This window comes from Rana temporaria, chromosome 1, assembly GCF_905171775.1.
Source record: "Rana temporaria chromosome 1, aRanTem1.1, whole genome shotgun sequence".
Taxonomy (NCBI): domain Eukaryota; kingdom Metazoa; phylum Chordata; class Amphibia; order Anura; family Ranidae; genus Rana; species Rana temporaria.
The window spans coordinates 259,389,747-259,409,331 of NC_053489.1; the positions used below are offsets into that span (position 1 = coordinate 259,389,747).

Here is a 19,585-nt window from a genome sequence, read left to right on the forward strand (position 1 = left end):
GCCATAACCCCTGTTTTTTTTGTTTTTTTTTTTTAAGTTTTTCTCAGCTGGCGATTGTCTTTCATGAAAGCGGTCTGAGCAGCTAATTAGCCACGGAATCATTTTTAAAAGCAGCAGGAGTGGGTCATCTTTCCTGCCCTTCTGCCACTTGCCAGTTTACCGTATGCCCAGGGAAACGATCTGACGGTTTGAACGGCTGGCCATAGGGGTAACCAGAGACTGATCACCTCTATGACCTTGGAGGATGGGAGTGATGTCATGACGTCACTTCAGGGCTTGGGCAGAAATATCTTATTTTTTATCTTCTGCTTTTAAAGGTAAAGGAGATATTTGGGGTCTTATAGACCCCAGATCTCTCCATAAAGAGGACCTGCCACCCCGTATTTCTATTACAAGGGATGTTTACATTGAAGTGATCCAAAAAAAGTTAAAAGGACAGTGTAAAAATTAAAAAAACAAGAAATTTTTTTTTTGCACAGAAGCGAATGCATGCATAAACCACACAAGCATATGTAAATAGTGTTCGCACCACACATGCAAGGTATTGCCACAAACGTTAGAGCAAGATAATTCTAGCACAAGACCTGCTCTGTAACTCTAAACAGGTAACCTGTAAAAAAAATTCAAGCGTCGCCTATTGAGATTTTTTAATTGTGTTTGAAAAACGACTGTGCAAATACAGTATGACATAAAAAATTGCAACAATCTCCATTTTATTCAAATATATATAATGTTTAGGAGTTCTAAGTAATTTTCTAGCACAGAAAAGGCTTGGGGCCAGATTCACAGCGGAGATACGACGGAGTATCTCAGATACTCCGTCGTATCTCTCAGAGTATCTATGCGACTGATTCATAGAATCAGTTACGCATAGATAGCCCTAAGATCCGACAGGTGTAATTGTTTTACACTGTCGGATCTTAGGATGCAGTACCGCGGCCGCCGCTGGGGGGAGTTTGCGTCGTATTCCAGCGTCGGGTATGCAAATTAGCAGTTACGGCGATCCACGACGGATTTTCGCATTCGGTACGTCGTCGCTAGTATAGTTTCCCGTCGCAATTTTAGGCGTCGTTTGACCTGCCCTAACTTTAGACAGCACACGTATGTGCTGTTTAAAGTATGGCCGTCGTTCCCGCGTCAAAATTTTAAAATCTTTTTGTCTTGCGTAAAACGTCCGGGAATACGAAAGTACGCTACGCACGTCTTCGCCGTTCGAAAAAATGACGTCACTTTGCGCAAAGCATGGCGGGAATTTCGAAACTGAGCATGCGCAGTAGGTCCGGCGCGGGAGCGTGCCTAATTTAAATGGCACACGCCCATTTGAATTACGCAGGTTTATGCCGGAGGCCGCCAGCGTAGGTTTTCATTGCAAGTGCTTTGTGAATCAGGCACTTGCGATGAAAACTTGCAGCGGTGTAACGTATCTACGATACGTTATGCTGCCACACTTCTACGTGAATCTGGCCCTTGGTCTTCAAGTGTATAGTCAGCTTGGTTGAATAAAGTGTATTTTCTTGACCAGGTAAAAAAATCTTCTCATTTAGCTTACTATTTAAAGTGGTTATGAAGCACCTCCCCCTGCTGATTGCTCACCATAGCAAGCCGCTTGAGTCAACAAGTTTGCATCTATTCACAGAGTGCAAAGGTCAAGAGTAAGTAATGCAGAGTGCAGAGGTCAGTACTAATCACATAACCCCCCTTGCCTCCCTATGTAAGACTTCATTCACCAGATCTCAGATGCAGCGGCATCATATAGATTAAGGAAAGTCTTAGGGTCTCTCCTCGGCTGTATCAAATCACACGTCGGAGTCAAGGAGAAGCCTCATGCCGCGTACACACAATCATTTTTCGGGTTGTAAAAAACAAAGTTTTTCAGGCTCTAGAAAAAACGAAGTTTTTTTCAACTTCATCATTAAAACATCCTTGCCTACACACGATCATTAAAAAAATGCTCTAGCAAAGCACGGTGACGTACAGCACGTACGACGGCACTATAAAGGGGAAGTTCCATTCGGATGATGCCACCCTTTGGGCTGCTTTAGCTGATTTTGTGTTAGTAAAAGACGATTCGTGCTTTTTCTGTCTGTTACAGCGTGATGAATATGCTTACTCCATTACGAACGGTAGTTTTACCAGAACGAGCGCTCCCGTCTCATAACTTGCTTCTGAGCATGCGCAGGTTTTTCACGTCGTTAAAGCCCACACACTATCATTTTTTACAACCTGAAAAACGACATAGTTTAAAACCTTTTGTGAAAAAATAGAGCATGTTCGGAAAAAAAATTGCCCGTTTTTCAGAACCCTAAAAATGCTCTGAAGCCCACACACGATCATTTTAAATGACATTTTTAAAAAACATAGTTTTTTAAAACCCGAAAAATGATCGTGTGTAAGCGGCATAAGACTTTGGTTGGCTCTGCATTTACATTTTTGCTCTGATCCGAGAGATGGTGGGCTGCTCATGTCATGGCATGGCATGGCATGGCCTGGCAGGTCATGGTCTACTCATCGGATGCAAATAATTTGCATCCTTAGAAATTACTACCTTATGTAAAATTAGACCTTTTTTTACGATTTAGCGCATATGACACAATTATAGAATAACAAAATGTAAAAATATAAATCAAGAAACATTTAAAAGAAAATGTCCAACTTTTTTTTCTAGTGAAAGTATTGTGTGTTGTTGTTTTAATCCTTGAAAAATGTCCTGCATCACGGCAAAGAGACTTTTTTATTGATGCTTAAAAGGTGGAAGAAGAAAACTGAAAAACTTAATTTATAAAACTATGGCAAAATTCAATTTAAAATATTTTACATTTTGTATTGGGAACATAGATTAGATTTCTTCTTTTGAGGTCAACCATAAAACATAACTTGGTTATCTCACTGAGTGTGTCAGAGATAAAGCTATCGCTTGTTGGAAATTTCGGTTAGATTTTTGACTCATCAGGGAAAGTTTTGGTCTTTTGGTACTATAAGGTTTGTTTGGTGCAAAAGGTGCATTTTCTTTTGAGTATCGGTATATAAGCTAATTACTGGGAAATTGAACTCTTATAAAAAGATTTTGACTCTGAAATCTTCTTACATAAGCACGCATTCTTGATGCTAGCATGCCTGTTTGACAGGATTTCAAGATAAGTATTCATAAAAGCTTTCAGATATATCACTTTCCTAGTCAGCAGGATCATGTTTACTAATCACTAATTATTGCTTCAGCATTCTTAGTTTTACTGGAAGTCTTTTTCAGCTTCCACATCACAGGTGGCAGTTCCTGCAGTGATGTTGTTTCTAAGCTTTTGTCAAAGAGCAGAAGACTTGCCTTAAATCATAAATAGCAACTAATTGTAGCTCTTCAGAACTTTCTGGGATGTGAGAAGTAGGTTCAAACATAGCTTTTTTTTTTTCCAATGTCAGATGTATCTTCTGTCTATAAAGGATGATCTTGAATAAATATGCACTAGTTTGCCTACTCTTTAACATCATGTAGCTTACTTTGTTACTGTGTAGCTTGTTTCTGTATTATGTTCTGATTCTACGGTAAAACACAAAATGCTTCAGAGTTGGGAACGGGGAATGTTCCCCCCCCCTTCTTTTTCCCTCCTTGTGCTTTTGAGAACCAGAAAGATGTTTGTATGTTGTGGAGATGAAGGATTTCTACAAATCCTTCCCTTTTAAAGTAAAAGATGCAATATGCAGCCATAAAAAGACTTTCCTTATAGGCAACCATTTTTATCTTTACATCTCAATACCCTTTAAAACTACTAACAACATCAATACCAAAACCAACCATCCATAATATACAATTCTCTTTAAAGAGAAGATGCTAAGATGCTCACATATGATCAGAAAAAAATGACTTATTCCATCTTGGAGTTTCTTCAGCTTCCCTCTGGACTCACAAAATTTGTAGGTAGTGCTCCCTCTTAGGATGCTTTTAGTCCCTGAAAATTTACAGGAAATTGTATATTACGATTTTTGGGTCTGCTGCCCATACATGTGCCTTAAGGTTACATTCAGAAGGCAGAACAGCCACGGATAGTTTATCAGATAGCGGATAGTACAGGTTACAAATTCAACAGCTGACACTGAGAGTGTGTGCAGACAGCTTTTAAACACCAGCAAGAATCTACCTTGCATGCATACATACATACAGTTGGCGTAGAAAAGAATCACCCCCCTTTAACTACTTAAGGACCGCCTCCTGCACATATACGTCGGCAGAATGGCACGGCTGGGCACAAGCATGTACCTGTACGTCCTCTTTAAGTGCCCAGTCGCGGGAGCGCACCCGCGACCCGGTCCGAAGCTCCGTGACCGCGGGACCCGATCGCCACCGGAGTCCCGTGATCGGTCCCTGTTCTTCACTGTGGCGCTGTCATTGATCGTTTGTTCCCTGATATAGGGAAAGGCGATCAATGACGTCACACGTCCAGCCCCGCCCCCCTACAGTAAGAAACACATATGAGGTCACACCTAACCCCTTCAGTGCCCCCTAGTGGTTAACTCCCAAACTGCAATTGTCATTTTCACAGTAAACAATGCATTTTTATAGCATTTTTTGCTGTGAAAATGACAATGGTCCCAAAAATGTGTCAAAATTGTCCGATGTATCCACCACAATGCCGCAGTCATGAAAAAAATCGCTGATCGCCGCCATTAGTAGTAAAAAAAATAATTATTACTAAAAATGCAATAAAACTATCCCCTATATTGTAAACGCTATAACTTTTGCGCAAACCAATCGAACGCTTTTTGCGATTTTTTTTTACCAAAAATATGTACAAGAATACGTATAGGCCTAAACTGAGAAAAAAATATGTTTTTTTATATCTTTTTTGGGGGTATTTATTATAGCATAATGTAAAAAATATTGATATTTTTTTCAAAATTGGCGCTCTATTTTTGTTTATAGCGCAAAAAATAAAAACCGCAGAGGTGATCAAATGCCACCAAAAGAAAGCTCTATTTGTGGGAAAAAAAGGACGCCAATTTTGTTTGGGAGCCACATCGCACGGCCGCGCAATTGTCAGTTAAAGCGACACAGTGGCGAATCGCAAAAACTGGCCAGGTCCTTTACCTGCGTAATGGTCTGGGTCTTAAGTAGGTAAAATCTAATTTTTTTGCTTTACAGCCTGAAATTAAGACACACAGTTTTTGTTTTATCCAGCAGTATTTTACTCAGTGAAACTTGTGTCAGAAAAAACCCCCAAAAAACTGAATCACTGAATCGGTGGATCAGGACGTCACTCCAAACTGGATGAAAGAGCCAGGAGGAAACTGGTCAGAGAGGCTACCAAGAGGCCTACAGCAACTGTGAAAGAGTGGTCATTGTGTGCATGTGACAACAATATCACAAATTCTCCACAAATGTGGTTGTATAGGAGGGTTGCAGGAAAAAAGCCACTCCTCAAGAAAGGCCATATACAGTCACAACTGAGCTGTGCCAAAAAGCACCTTGCAGAATTTGCACCTTGTAGATGTTGCTTTATTATGATAAACTATTTGTTTAGTTTTTTACATTTTATAATGGGGTGCCTCAAGATTGTGCATACTTTTAAAGCAATAAGCAGAACCGAGAAGAAATCTACTGCTCTCTGTCATTGGGAGCAGCGATCTCTGTCATGTTATAGTGAGCCTAGTGTTTAACCCCTTCCCTGCCAGTGTAATTTATACAGTAATCGGTGGCTATTTGTAGCTCTGATCACTGTATAAATGTCAATGGTCCCAAAATAGTGTCAAAAATGTCCGATCTGTTGGCCATAATGCCGCAGTCCTGATAAAATCGCAGATCACCACAATTACTAGTAAAAAAACATATTTATAAAAATGCATAAATCTATTCCCTATTTTGTAGACGCTTAACTTTTGTGCAAACCAATCAATATACACTTACTGCGATTTTCTTTTTTTTTTACCAGAAATATGTAGAAGAATACATTTCGGCCTAAACTGAGGAAACAAAATGTTTTTTTTATATATATTTTGGGGGATATCAAATACCACCAAAAGAAAGCTCTATTTGTGGTAAAAAAAAGGACGTCAATTTTGTTTGGGTATAACGTCGCACAACCGCGCAATTGTCAGCTAAAGCGACGCAGTGCCAAATTGCAGAAAATGCTCTGGTCAGGAAGGGGGTAAATCCTTCTGGGGGAAAGAGACCGCCGCTCCACATGAGTGCACCTCGGTGGTGAGTGTGGACTCAGAAAAATCCAGTGGGTGCAGGCAATGCACGAAGCATAAATGGAAGCAAAAAGGTATGGAGAGCCGCACTCCGATAAATGTAAAAAACAATAAAAGCCTTTAATCCAGTAAAAAACCACTGCACAAACAGAGAAACGGCAAACGGTGGGATGATATAGCGTTTCACATTGTTATACAATGCTTAGTCATAGCTAAGAACAACATAAAAAACAATCTCATTTATAGTATTCCAAAGAAAAAAAGTCATGTGGTGAGTCCAGTCTGTGATTGGTCTGAACTGATTGCAGTAATCCCATACATCTGTGGGTAGACACAGCGGAGAGAAACTACACCCATGAGAACCAGGTGGAAAGGGATTCAAAGATCAGCTGACAAAAAGCAAAAAAAATTATGATAAATAAAAAAGAAAAAATGTAAAAAAGTAAAAAACACACAATTAAACATAAGTTAATGGAAGTAAAGTGACAACAATCGTAGCATCTGCTTATGTAACCAGGTATAGGTGTGGATGTGAATGTGGGATGAAGTAAATAATAAAAAATAGTGATACCATCCGATTGATATAATGTGTTTGTATGTGGAACCCCAATATCATGATATATGTAAAAAAATGCTGGATGGTATAGTATCCTGCAAATGAAATTGTCGTGAATGGGGGATAATAAACACATAGTATACTTCACTGCAGTGTGTGGACTCACATAATGGCGTGAGAAAAAGTGACAAAGTGTAAGCACTAAAATAGTGCGTAAATGTGTAAGAAGGAAGAAAAAGAAAAAGATATATGAGCAGGATTGCTACAAGGTGTGGTAATCAGTGAAAGGGCTGAATAATGTGGGTATAAGGTAAAAACGTGTAAGAGCTAAAGTGAAAACCGTGAATCACGGAAAGCTAAAAAATTGTCAGTATGCTGGCTAGCAGCACGATCTATGAGCATACAAAGTAAATGATCTATTTCACAACAAGTTTACTCGCTGTGAGAGATGGTACTAAAACTATATGCATGACTGTCCATGTTATGAACCAGCAGTAGTAAAAAAATATATACACATAAATAAGAGATCTATGAATGAAAACATGTCACTAAAGACAGATGTATAAAAGGGCGTGTGGATGTACCATACACATATGTGGAAAATATGCAGAACACCCGGCTGGATGCCATAAACATGGAGAATAAAAGTAAAAATATGGTAAAAAATAAAATAAACTAGAAATGTGCAAAAAAGAACCAGAAGTAAGAGAGGGAAAAAAAATTGGGGGAAAAACATATATATATATATTTATTTTTTTATTTTTTTTAAGAATATATATTGAAAAATGAAAACGGAAGGAACAAACAAAAAAGTAAATGCAGACCCATATGTATCGATCAAAAATTATGAATCATAAAAATAAATATTAATCCAAATCTGTGTTTAATCCATTAGGAGTGATAGTAGTAAGAAAATATATCCAATGTACCTCACGTCTCCTCAAGGTAAGTTCACGATCATCACCTCTCCTATTTCTTTCAATGCCTTCTAATTCCATATATTTTAATTGTGAGACAGCATGTCCTTGCTCTACAAAATGACGGGCAAGTGGAAGCTGTATTAGTTTATCTCTGATTACTTATGACGGGCTATTCGATCCTTTACCTTTTGGGTGGTTTCTCCAATATATAATAATCCACATGGACATTTGATAGCATATACCACATACGATGATTGGCAGGTGTAGTGTCCCTTAATGGGAATATTAAAATATTTGTGGGGATGTGAAATATATTTACCTTTAATCATAGAGTTACATTGGATACAAGATAAACAAGGAAACAATCCCATGTTTTTTGGTCCCAGAAATGTCAATTTGGGAACAGGCAGGGAAAATTGATCTGATTTCACCAATCGATCCCTGAGTGTTCTTTCTTTCCTATATGAAGGCATGCGTAAACTCCAAAATTCATCAATAGTAGGATAACTAGTCTTAAGTGTATTCCAATGTTTTTTAATAATATTAAAAACATTTTATGAAAAAGGATGATACTGTGAGACAAAAGGAATTCTTTTAAACAATCTTTTAGGCATCCTGTTGGTGTTTAGATTTAATCGTTCTTTTTTGATTAATGGTCATGAGTTAGGGATTGAAGCATGTCAACGGCTGTTGATCGATTCAGGTGCATATGAGAGTAAACATATCGAGTTTTTGTTGGATTTATTAAAAATAATACTTCATGAAAATGACTTTCTTTTCAAAGATACCCACTTTTTACAGCTGAGAGGGGCATCGATGGGTTCTAATGTCGCACCCCCGTATGCAAATGCATTCATGAACATTATTGAAGTCTCATTGATTTATGTCAACAATTTATTTTTTGAACACTGCCAAGGATGGTATAGATTTGTGGACGATATTTTTGCTGTGTGGGGTGGCGACATTGAATCCCTATTACTATTCGATTGTTATCTCAATTATCTTATCCCCGGTTTAAAATTTAATATGGAATTTAATAAAACTGAAATTTCTTTCCTAGATACCACTCTATGTATTAATATTATGAAAATCATGAGTGATCTATATGTAAAAACCACTGATCGCAATCAATTGTTACACTTTGATAGCTTTCACCCACGTAGCCTTTTTAATTTGATTCCTAAAAGTCAGCTGATGCGCGTTCAGAGAATAGTTAATGATCCACAATGTTGTCAACAGAGAGTAAATGAAATGGAGAAAAAAACTTATCCAGAGAGGATATCCTGAAGCATTAATCAAAAAAGAATGATTAAATCTAAACACCAACAGGATGCCTAAAAGATCGTTTAAAAGAATTCATTTTGTCTCACAGTATCATCCTTTTTCATATAAAATGTTTTATATTATTAAAAAACATTGGAATACACTTAAGACTAGTTATCCTACTATTGATGAATTTTGGAGTTTACCCATGCCTTCATATAGGAAAGGAAGAACACTCAGGGATCGATTGGTGAAATCAGATCAATTTTCCCTGCCTGTTCCCAAATGGACATTTCTGGGACCGAAAAACATGGGATATTTTCCTTTTTTATCTTGTATCCAATGTAACTCTATGATTAAAGGTAAATATATTTCACATCCCCACAAAGAATTTAATATCCCCATTAAGGGACACTACACCTGCCAATCATCGTATGTGGTATATGCTATCAAATGTCCATGTGGATTATTATATATTGGAGAAATCACCCAAAAGGTAAAGGATCGAATAGCCCGTCATAAGTATTCAATCAGAGATAAACTAATACAGCTACCACTTGCCCGTCATTTTGTAGAGAAAGGACATGCTGTCTCACAATTAAAATATATGGTATTAGAAGGCATTGAAAGAAATAGGAGAGGTGGTGATCGTGAACTTACCTTGAGAAGACGTGAGGTACATAGGATACATTTTCTTAATACTATCACTCCTAATGGATTAAACACAGATTTGGATTTCTATTTATTTTTATGATTCATAATTTTTGATCGATACATATGGGTCTGCATTTACTTTTTTGTTTTTTCCTTCCATCTTAATTTTTCAATATATATGTTTTTCAAAAAAATGTTTTTTACATAATAAATATATATATATATATATATAATTTCAGATTGACACTGGGATGGCTCCTGGGGAATTTTGAGACTGTGGCCAGCTGGATTAACCCTTTTTTGTATCTATGGTGTGGAATATTTGAAATAACCATGTGGGAATTTGATTGGATTAGTAAGCAATTTACCATGTAATTGATTCCATATATATATATATATATATATATAATATATGACTGCTGGTTTAGTGCACACAGAGCAGTGCCAGAGATGGGAGCAGGGTAGTGTGGGCAGCATTTGGGGCAAGGCTTTTTGTCAACCTAATGCCACTCTGCTTATGTGCATTATCCATAGAGATCATACATAATCCATCTTGCATTTGGCTGTTTTGGCTGCGCCTTAAGCAAACTAATCCCTTCTATACTTTAGAGCCAAGGAAGCTGCCATCTTGGCCTCTATTTGATCTGCAGTTACCATTGTGCCGCACAGGTGATCAGTTATGTCACCAGTCATTTGATGACTTGGCAGTTCGATTGAGACAACAACTGTGACAGTTATCATTCATGGTATGCTTCGTATTTAACTGTTTTAGGCAGCAGTTAAATTGATGGTTTTAGTTTCATTTTAAGGACAAGCATTTAAAATAAGCACTCTTTATATATTATTCTTTTTTTTTTCCAAATGCATCATTTATGTATTTATGTAATTTGTGCATGTCTACATATTTACGCTAAAATACTATTGGCCAGATTTACGTACGGCGGCTCAAAGTTGTGGGGGCGTAGCGTATGTAATTTACGTTATGCCGCCGCAAGTTAGAGAGGCAAGTGCTGTATTCACAAAGCACTTGCGTCCTAAGTTACGGAGACGCAGCGTAAATGTGCCGGCGTAGGCGCGCCTAATTCAAATTGTGAAGAGGTGGGCGTGTTTTATGTAGATAAAGCATGACCCCACGTAAATGACGTTTTTAACGAACGGCGCATGCGCCGTCCGCGGTCGTATCCCAGTGCGCATGCTCCAAATCACGTCGCAAATAGTCAATGCTTTCGATGTGAACGTAACCTACGCCCAGCCCTATTCTGAATCGACTTACGCAAACGACGTGAAATTCAACGGCGGTTCCGACGTCCTTACTTAACATTGGCTGCGCCATCTTTTTGGTGGTTTATCTTTATGCCTGAAAACGCCTTACGTAAACGGCGTATCTTTACTGCAACGGGTGAGCGTACGTTCGTGAATAGGCGTATCTCGCTGATTTACATATTCTAGGCGTAAATCAGCGTACACCAGCGTACACGCCCCTAGCGGCCAGCGTAAATAGACAGCTAAGATACGACGGCGTAGGAAGACTAGCTCGTATCTTAGCAACATTTAAGCGTATCTCAGTTTGAGCATACGCTTAAATGTAGGACGGCGCGGATTCAGAGTTACGATGGCGTATCTATACCTGAATCTGGCTACATACCTCTAATTAAAAGAATTTAACATAAGTGTGATTTTTTTTTTTATCTAACTCTGTGTACTTTACATCATACATGCATACATTTATATATTGCCGTAATCTTTTTCTGTGGGGGTAGGGGGATGTTTATTGCTAGATTAGCTCTACTTTAGCCGCTAGACTGACAAAACCTACCAGGACTTTACATCACTGTCAAGAGCGAATGCCATGGGGGGACAAACGGGCGATGCTAGAACAAAAATCACTATACCTTCACTGTTTTAAAATGGCACCTGAAAAGTGCTTGTTTGCCAAACTAACTATGAGCTGTCAGATGTCAGCTTTTAACAGATTACATTGGCTAATGAAAGCTGATCTATGACTATAAGATACCGTGACTGTATTTCTGTACATCACTGCCATTTAAACCAATGTTTCAAAGACCCCAAGGGTGTTTGTGTGTTTATATTGATTATAAGATTATATCAGCACAGTATAAAGCATATGATCACAACTGAAATAGCCATGTAATCGTAGAGATAATTTTACAAGCAAATCAACACTAACAAACTCTAGGAATTAAAACTATTGTAATACCTTCAATTGAGCATGGAAGTGAAAGCTCTAATTTATGTAAATATGTAATCTAAGCTCTGGAGTGGTGAAATCTACTTACAATCTCTGTGATTACTTCATTCTTAAAAAACATGTTTGAATTATATACCTATACATCAGAATTGTTGGTATTTAAATAAAGATTTTCTAGAGAAGTTCATTTTTGTGCACAAGTTTTCTATCAGCTTGCATCTCATTTAATCAGCAGTGTGAATAATGCAGTAACTCATAGTAACCAATTAAAAATTCATCCTGTGTTGTTCCGACTTCTCTGTTCTAATAAATAAAGAGAAGATTTTAGCTGTTGGTGTGTGCTCTTTCCTTTTTTTAAAGGAATTCTGTACTGTGAAAAACATGGTATTCTGAAAATGCTTGTTGCCTTGTGATCAAATGAATCTATGTTTCTCCTGGACTTTATGGGGTTCATTTACTAAAACTGGAAAGTGCAAAATCTGGTGCAGCTCTGCATAGAAACTAGTATCCAGGTTTCCTTGTCAAAGCTTAATTGAACAAGCTGAAGTTAGAAGCTGATTGGCTACTATGCAAAGCTGCACCAGATTTTGCACCCTCCAGTTTTAGTATGTGTTACTGACCCTGAAGTATGGAGTTCAGGAATTTTGGCTGTAATCTGACCAAACTTGATGCATGATCATTTTGAGACAGTAACTTGGAAAGTGTTATCTTCAGGGTGAGATAGAAAACAAGCATTTTAGGAAGGTCCACAGTGAGAGATATTTTGTACCAGATATTTGTACCTACATATTTGTACCAGCACTGTGTTTCTTATAAATGCAAGAATTTGATTATAATATCAATTGTCATCCATGTAGTGGGCAATTATCAGAAGATTATGTCTAATCTTCTACAATAATTTTCCTGTTTGTAGGTAAAGACTAATCAACTTTCTATATCTTTGAGGTTCCAAGTAATTGATTTCTTTATAGTTGTTTGCCCATTTTGCAATTAATACTGTCATTATTTATTTTAATTCTAGGGACCGATTGCAATGAGAATGGCTAAATTAGCAATCAACCAAGGCATTGAAGTAAGTTAATTTAATTGCATTATTGTTTCATGTAGTTTTGGAACCACTGACTGTGTGGAATATTTATTAGGGTGCCCATTTCTGACCTAATCTTTACAAGCAATGACTTTGATTCAAGCATCAGGTGAGGATCCTTGTACATATTCCCTAAAGGGAAATTGCATTGAGTATTTCTGACCTTGCAAGGTCCTGCTGAAACATTTCTTTGACATTCCTTTTGCTATGGAATAAAGGGAATGAGATACACATGTGCTGTATTCACATTTAAACAAATTAGAGATAAATTCACAACAGGGTTCAGACCCATGGTAGTGCTACCAAGGACAGCCATAAATTCTACTACCTGTCCTGTCTAATGAAACATCATTGGCCAGCCTTAAGCTGGGCAGCAGGAACTATTTGCGTTTTAATCCATCTATGGGCAGCCTGGTTGTGCTTAAGTCAATCAATAGATCAACTTTAGTACAATCAGCCAGTCAGGGTTTTTTTTCCGCCTGATCACTGCCGCCAGCTATAGCAGCCAGCAGTGACCTTTGTACTCTGCCGGTGGGGAAGAATTTGCACAAAAGGAGCCCACACTGATACCACAGTTCCAAGATAAATAAATGTAAAAGATAAGGAGGTCACTTTATTAAAATCAATTAAATTATATATGCAGCAACATATACTTTATATGACATGGCTTACAGGGGTCAAGTCCTGGGGAAAAAAGTGTGGGAACTCCCACCCAAGATCCACTCCCCCACCAAAAAAATAAAAAATGATACGGTCATATGCATAATTACTAAACCGGATGTTTTTTTTTTTTTTTTTCAATCCACTGTACCTTAGTAATCCTTTATGTTACTGGCCGCTTCCTGTATATGGATTCATTGGGTAGTGTGCGGGTATTCCGTCACTTCAAGTTCTTTCTAAATCCTGCGATAACTCGCGGCAAACCTCTGCAATGTCTCCTGGGAACAATGACAAAAGCTCCCAGGAGACATTGCGGTATCGAGGAAGTGATGGAATATCCGCACACTACCTGATGAATCCATATACAGGAAGCGGCCAGTAACATAAAGGATTACTAAGGTTCGCCTGCTCCTGACAGTGACTCAAGCTGGGTATCGCCGCTTAGTGAAGGATTGGCTCAGGCGGCTCGGCTGCTCGAATCCTTCAAAGGGAACTGAGTTCCTGCTGTGAAAAAAGTGCAGGAACTCCATTCCCACGCGTTCCCGCAGGACTTGAGCCCTGATGGCTTACATCTAACTATGTGCCCTGTGAATTCTCTCGCATGACTGCAGCTTTGGAGAAACTCAGCTCCCGATCCTGGTGGTTAGGAAAAAACACTGTGCACTGGTGTCCCTGGGAGAGGAAAACTGAGACTGAGTTCCAACAGTTTCCGAGTCAATAGAGGGGATGTTGCCCGATCACTGGAACAAGAAAAACAGCCATAGAGGACTCTACAATGATGGAAAATTCATCAGATGCTCACAGGAGGAGGATGATGACTTAGCTGGTTACCATGACAATGCGTTTTGGGGCATGGCCCCTTCTTTATGTCATGTCCAAAATGCATTGGTATGACAGCCGGCTACATTATGTTCTTCCTCCTGTAAGCATTCAACAGACCTTCCATCATTGCCGAGTCATCTCCAGTTGTTTCTCTTTTTCCCCTTCCAGCGACTAGGCAACGTAATTTCTGGTGACCCAAGTGCTGGATTTTTCTTGGATTGTTTGCCAGTGGGGAAGGCTTCCTGCTGAACACAATAGCACTTCGGGAGGGATTCCCCCATCAACGCTGGCTGTGTTGATAAGGGAAATAAGCAATTTTCTTTCCTTCAACCTGTGTTGAGGAAAAGAAAATTGTATAATGTATGGCCTGCTATAGTCCTATATTATAGTCTTGTTTTTCTACCTACTAATGTTCAAAAACGCACTGTAAAATTTACGAATGTTATGCTAATGCTATTAAGTTCATATTTTAAAAAGCACAGTTTTACCAAGTACTAATATATGTATCTTTTTCACGTTTTAGGTGGATCTAGCCACAGGCTTGGCAATAGAAGAAGCATGCTATGCTCAGGTATGATACCCATACATCAATTCCAGTTTTGGCACCTGCAAAACCCTCTTCCATTCATGGAAACCCTCACTCTGCAACTGCAAACTAATCCCCAGGAAACCGTCCATATTCTACTCTGCTATAGACCACCGGGTCCAAAATCGCAGCTTCTCTCACCTTTGACAGAGTTTATGTCCACTTGGGCCAACTGTGCACGGGATCCCGTTGCCGATGCCTGCATCGACCATTTGGAAGGATTAGGGCTGTAACAACTAGTATGTGGGCTCACACATACTTCAGGGCATACGCTCGATCTTATTTTCAGACAAGATCTGGAAAAAAACATCTGAAAAATGAGCCGTTACCATGGACTGACCACCATGTAATTAAATTCATAATTACCAAAAACGCCCCCTTAAGGCTAAAACCGGTGACAACACACTGGACTAGATCTCTGAAGAAGCTCCATTCGGAGCTCTTCAAAACTACATTAGGAAACAAAATAAAAACAATCCAACCACATCAAACAGCCACAGAAACCGTGGATGCCATCAACACAGCTCTACTACAGTCAGCCGACTTAGTAGCGCCAAAACGCAAAACCTGCATCCGAAAAAACAACTCCAGCTGGTTTAACGACCAGCTGTCCTTGCTGAAGCAAGAACGCAGAAGAGCGGAAGCCGCCTGGAATAGAAGCTCTTCAGAGGAATACCACACCATTTACAAGGCAATAACAAAAAAATATCACAAAGAAATCTTCAAAGCCAAAAAAAAGATTTTTTCCAATGCCATCACCAATGCCCTAAACCGCCCTCGTGAACTCTTCAAGCTGGTCACCCAGACCATGAATCCAGTCTGTCTTGAAGCCCCCAATTCTGATGAAGTAATCCAATGAGTTATCGGATTACTTTGTTAACAAAATTGAAGAAATCCGTGAAATCATTCAGCAAAACAGTACCCCCTCAACCCCGCCCACAATCATTCTCCCAATACCCACATAAATTCACCGCAATCAACAAAGTTCACTCTTAAACCCATCCCCATCGAGGCCACTAAAAATATCATGGGCACTCTGCGAAACAGCACAGCGCCTAATGATATCATCCCCACTAAACTGCTAAAGGAATGTGCCGATATCCTGGCACTACCTATCACACAGCTTATAAACCAGTCCTTCAAGGAAGGCATAGTGCCCTCCCAATTGAAGCAGGGCATAATCAAACCCATCTTAAAGAAACCCACCCTCGACCCCAAAGACTCAAAACACCGGCGTCCCATAACAGGCCTAAATGTCCTCTCCAAGGTAATGGAGAAAGTTGTGGTACAACAGATGCAACAACATCTAGATCGCGCCCAAAAGCGATTTAGTTTGCAAGTGCAGCGCTATATACGTTTTTTACTCACTCACATGGGATGCACAGTCTGTCTGCGTAAGAGATGATCTGGATCTTATCTGATACAGTTGTATGCTTAGTATAAAAAAATGCATTAGAGGGTTTTAATGTTCTTTAACCACTTAAGGACCGGACCAATATGCTGCTAAATGACCCAAGGGGTTTTTACAATTCGGCACTGCATCGCTTTAAGAGACAATTGCGCGGTCGTGCGACGTGGCGCCCAAACAAATTTGGCGTCCTTTTTTTCCCCACAAATAGAGATTTCTTTTGGTTTTATTTGATCACCTCTGCGGTTTTTATTTTTTGTGATATAAACAAAATAGAGCGACAATTTTGAAAAAAATTCAATATTTTTTACTTTTTGCTATAATAAATATCCCCCAAAAACATATATAAATTATTTTTTTCCTCAGTTTAGGCCGATACGTATTCTTCTACCTATTTTTGGTAAAAAAAATCGCAATAAGCGTTTATCGATTGGTTTGCACAAAATTTATAGCGTTTACAAAATAGGGGATAGTTTTTTTTTTTTTTTTTTTTTACTACTAATGGCGGCGATCAGTGATTTTTTTCGTGACTGCGACATTATGGCGGACACTTCGGACAATTTTGACACATTTTTGGGACCATTGTCATTTTCACAGCAAAAAATGCATTTAAATTGCATTGTTTATTGTGAAAATGACAGTTGCAGTCTGGGAGTTAACCACAGGGGGCGCTGTAGGAGTTAGGGTTCACCTAGTGTGTGTTTACAACTGTAGGGGTGTGTGGCTGTAAGACTGATGTCATCGATCGAGTCTCCCTATAAAAGGGATCACTCGATCGATGCAGCCGCCACAGTGAAGCACGGGGAAGCCGTGTTTACATACGGCTCTCCCCCTTCTTCAGCTCCAGGGAGCGATCGCGATGGGGCGGCTATAAACGAATAGCCGCGCCGTCGTCCCGGATCGCTCCCCGCGGGAATCCGACCGCCGCATGTAGCGGGGGGGGTCCCGATCGGACCCCCGACCCACGTCTAGGCAGGGACGTACAGGTACGCCAATGTGCCTGTACGTGCCATTCTGCCGACGTACATATACATGCGGCGGTCTGTAAGTGGTTAATGCATGATCTAAAGTCATTTGTGCACATTGGGGTTGCTTTACTAAAGTCAAATAGATTGTGAACTTTGCAAGCGCAGTTGCACTCATTTTCCCTAGAGCTTAGTAAATGCGGTAAAAGCTCTGCTGATTCCCATCATCCAATCATGTGCAAGCAAAAATGCTGTTTTTAATTTTCCTTGCACCAGATTGGACACTCTTTACAAAGTGAAGCTTCACCAAATTCACTAAGCTTTAGGGAAAATAAGTGCAACTACACTTGCAAAGTGCACAGGCTATTATTTATATAAACGGCACAGGCTAGATTAGCCATATGCCTAAAAAATGGCCTTTACCTACTTTAACTACTAAACAATCTTTTTGTTTCCCTTTTTGTATTCAACAAAGCTGCACTACGTATCCATAGTGCAACTTTTAGCTCTAGGAAGTAAATAATTTATTGCCTTTAAAATTCAAACAGTAAATATTTTTGTCTAGATCTTCAGTTATTACAAAGTTTGACTTATCCTGACAATGTGGGGCCGTCTGTCACAGTACTGGACAACAATTTGTATTGCTCTTACCTGTACAAGTTTAAGAACAGGTTTAGTTTACCCCCATGATTGTCAACCAGGTACAGAACTGTATAGTTGCTAAATCATATACGATATAATGTGAAAAAAAATGTACCATGTACCATATTTTATCAGATTAAATGGCAGGATCTGGCATTTTAAAATTTGATTACATGCAGGGGTGTACTTAATTATTTTATTTGTTGTTTGTTTATTCCTTTCAATGGAAGAAGTTATTGTTTTTATAATGTGAAACCTCCCACACAAAAATCAGCAAATGGTGTTTATGCAAGTTAGCTAAATTTAGATTTCCTAAATGGCCACACATTCATTTGAGCATTCATTTCAGGCTTTGTACCATATGCATTGCTGTTGTTTACAGCTCTAAAATGTGTGCTGCTTCATCACGAGTGGCATTTTATTCAATTTTTGCTGCTTTTCACTTTGTCAGGAGTCAGTCAAAGTGGCAATCTAAGACAGCTGCATTATTAAAGATCTTGTTTGTGACAGAAACGTGAAGCATACAAATTTGTATGTCCATCTTTTTCACTGACAGGTTTAGATACATGGTATAATATAGCTTGGTTTGTCATAACGTCAAAACAATCATATGCTGTGCCTGTTCCATATATTAAAATAGAGAATACTAGCAATGCATGAGAGTAAGTGGTTACTGCTACTGACTTGAAGATCTCAGTTGGTTTTGCTCTAAGGGTACACTCCTGTCATACACAACAATTTACCAGGGTCATGGTCTGTATGTTGATTGGCACTAATTGTCAAACTGCAAATGATCTTCTCCTGGGTGCCACATTGTAAATCCCTGCAGCCACTGAGATGTTTATGTTGTAAGTGTCTGCATAAATTACACCAGTTTGTTTGCACCAAAAATGGTATGCAGTCTGCTGCTGCCTCTGCTTCATTCACACACATTGGAGTATGACAGGTGCATTTTGGACAAAAGGATGCAGTCCTACCCAGTCTGAATTTCAATTTTTTTTTTTTTTTTTATAAATGCAATTGAAAATTGTTTCGATTGTGGTAAACTAGTGCTTCCTAGATAGCAAGTGGAGCTCAGAGATTTCTGACAATAAATAACTCAAGTGCAAATAGGAGAGCAACAAGTGGTACAAAGATCTGTGGGGCAGCACACTAGGAAACAGCCTAAATCCTCCAAAAGCAACACAAGTCGAACACTATAAATCTTTGGGAAAGATTGGCGGTCTCCAATCAAAACATGTTGTTATAGGCAGGAGGTGACGTCACCAGTACGAGGGCATGCATTGCTTTGAAGTGTGCACTATCATCTATTTACCATTGCATGGGCCAAATGGCCCAGCCTGTTTGTGTTAAAGCAGTTTCAACTGGGGAGAAAAAAATAAAACTCGGCAGCTACAAGTACTGTAGCTGCTTACTTTTTTAATATATGGTCACTTATCTGTCTGTCAGCACCCCAGCCAATTTTTGGACCGGCTGTTGGGTGCTGCTGCCGTCGCCATTTCTAATTTGCCTGGCGGCAGGGGAAGGAGGAGCGGGGCCAAACTTCCAATGGACAGCGCCAAGACACCGTCTCCCGAAAGTGGGGAGGGGAACGTGTCAAAAACAGGTACACGTCACCCCTCCCCCTGAAGGG

The 19,585-nt window shown here is 39.2% G+C and overlaps 1 protein-coding gene across 1 annotated transcript in view; it reads left to right on the forward strand.

Annotated features, from left to right (window-relative positions):
• Positions 1-19,585, forward strand: part of AUH (AU RNA binding methylglutaconyl-CoA hydratase) — a 298,019-nt gene that overhangs the window by 276,312 nt on the left and 2,122 nt on the right. Inside the window, exons 8-9 of the mRNA XM_040354848.1 lie at positions 12,804-12,854; positions 14,875-14,922. Of these exons, the coding sequence (XP_040210782.1) occupies positions 12,804-12,854; positions 14,875-14,922 (99 nt within the window). The remainder of the gene's footprint in view (positions 1-12,803; positions 12,855-14,874; positions 14,923-19,585) is intronic.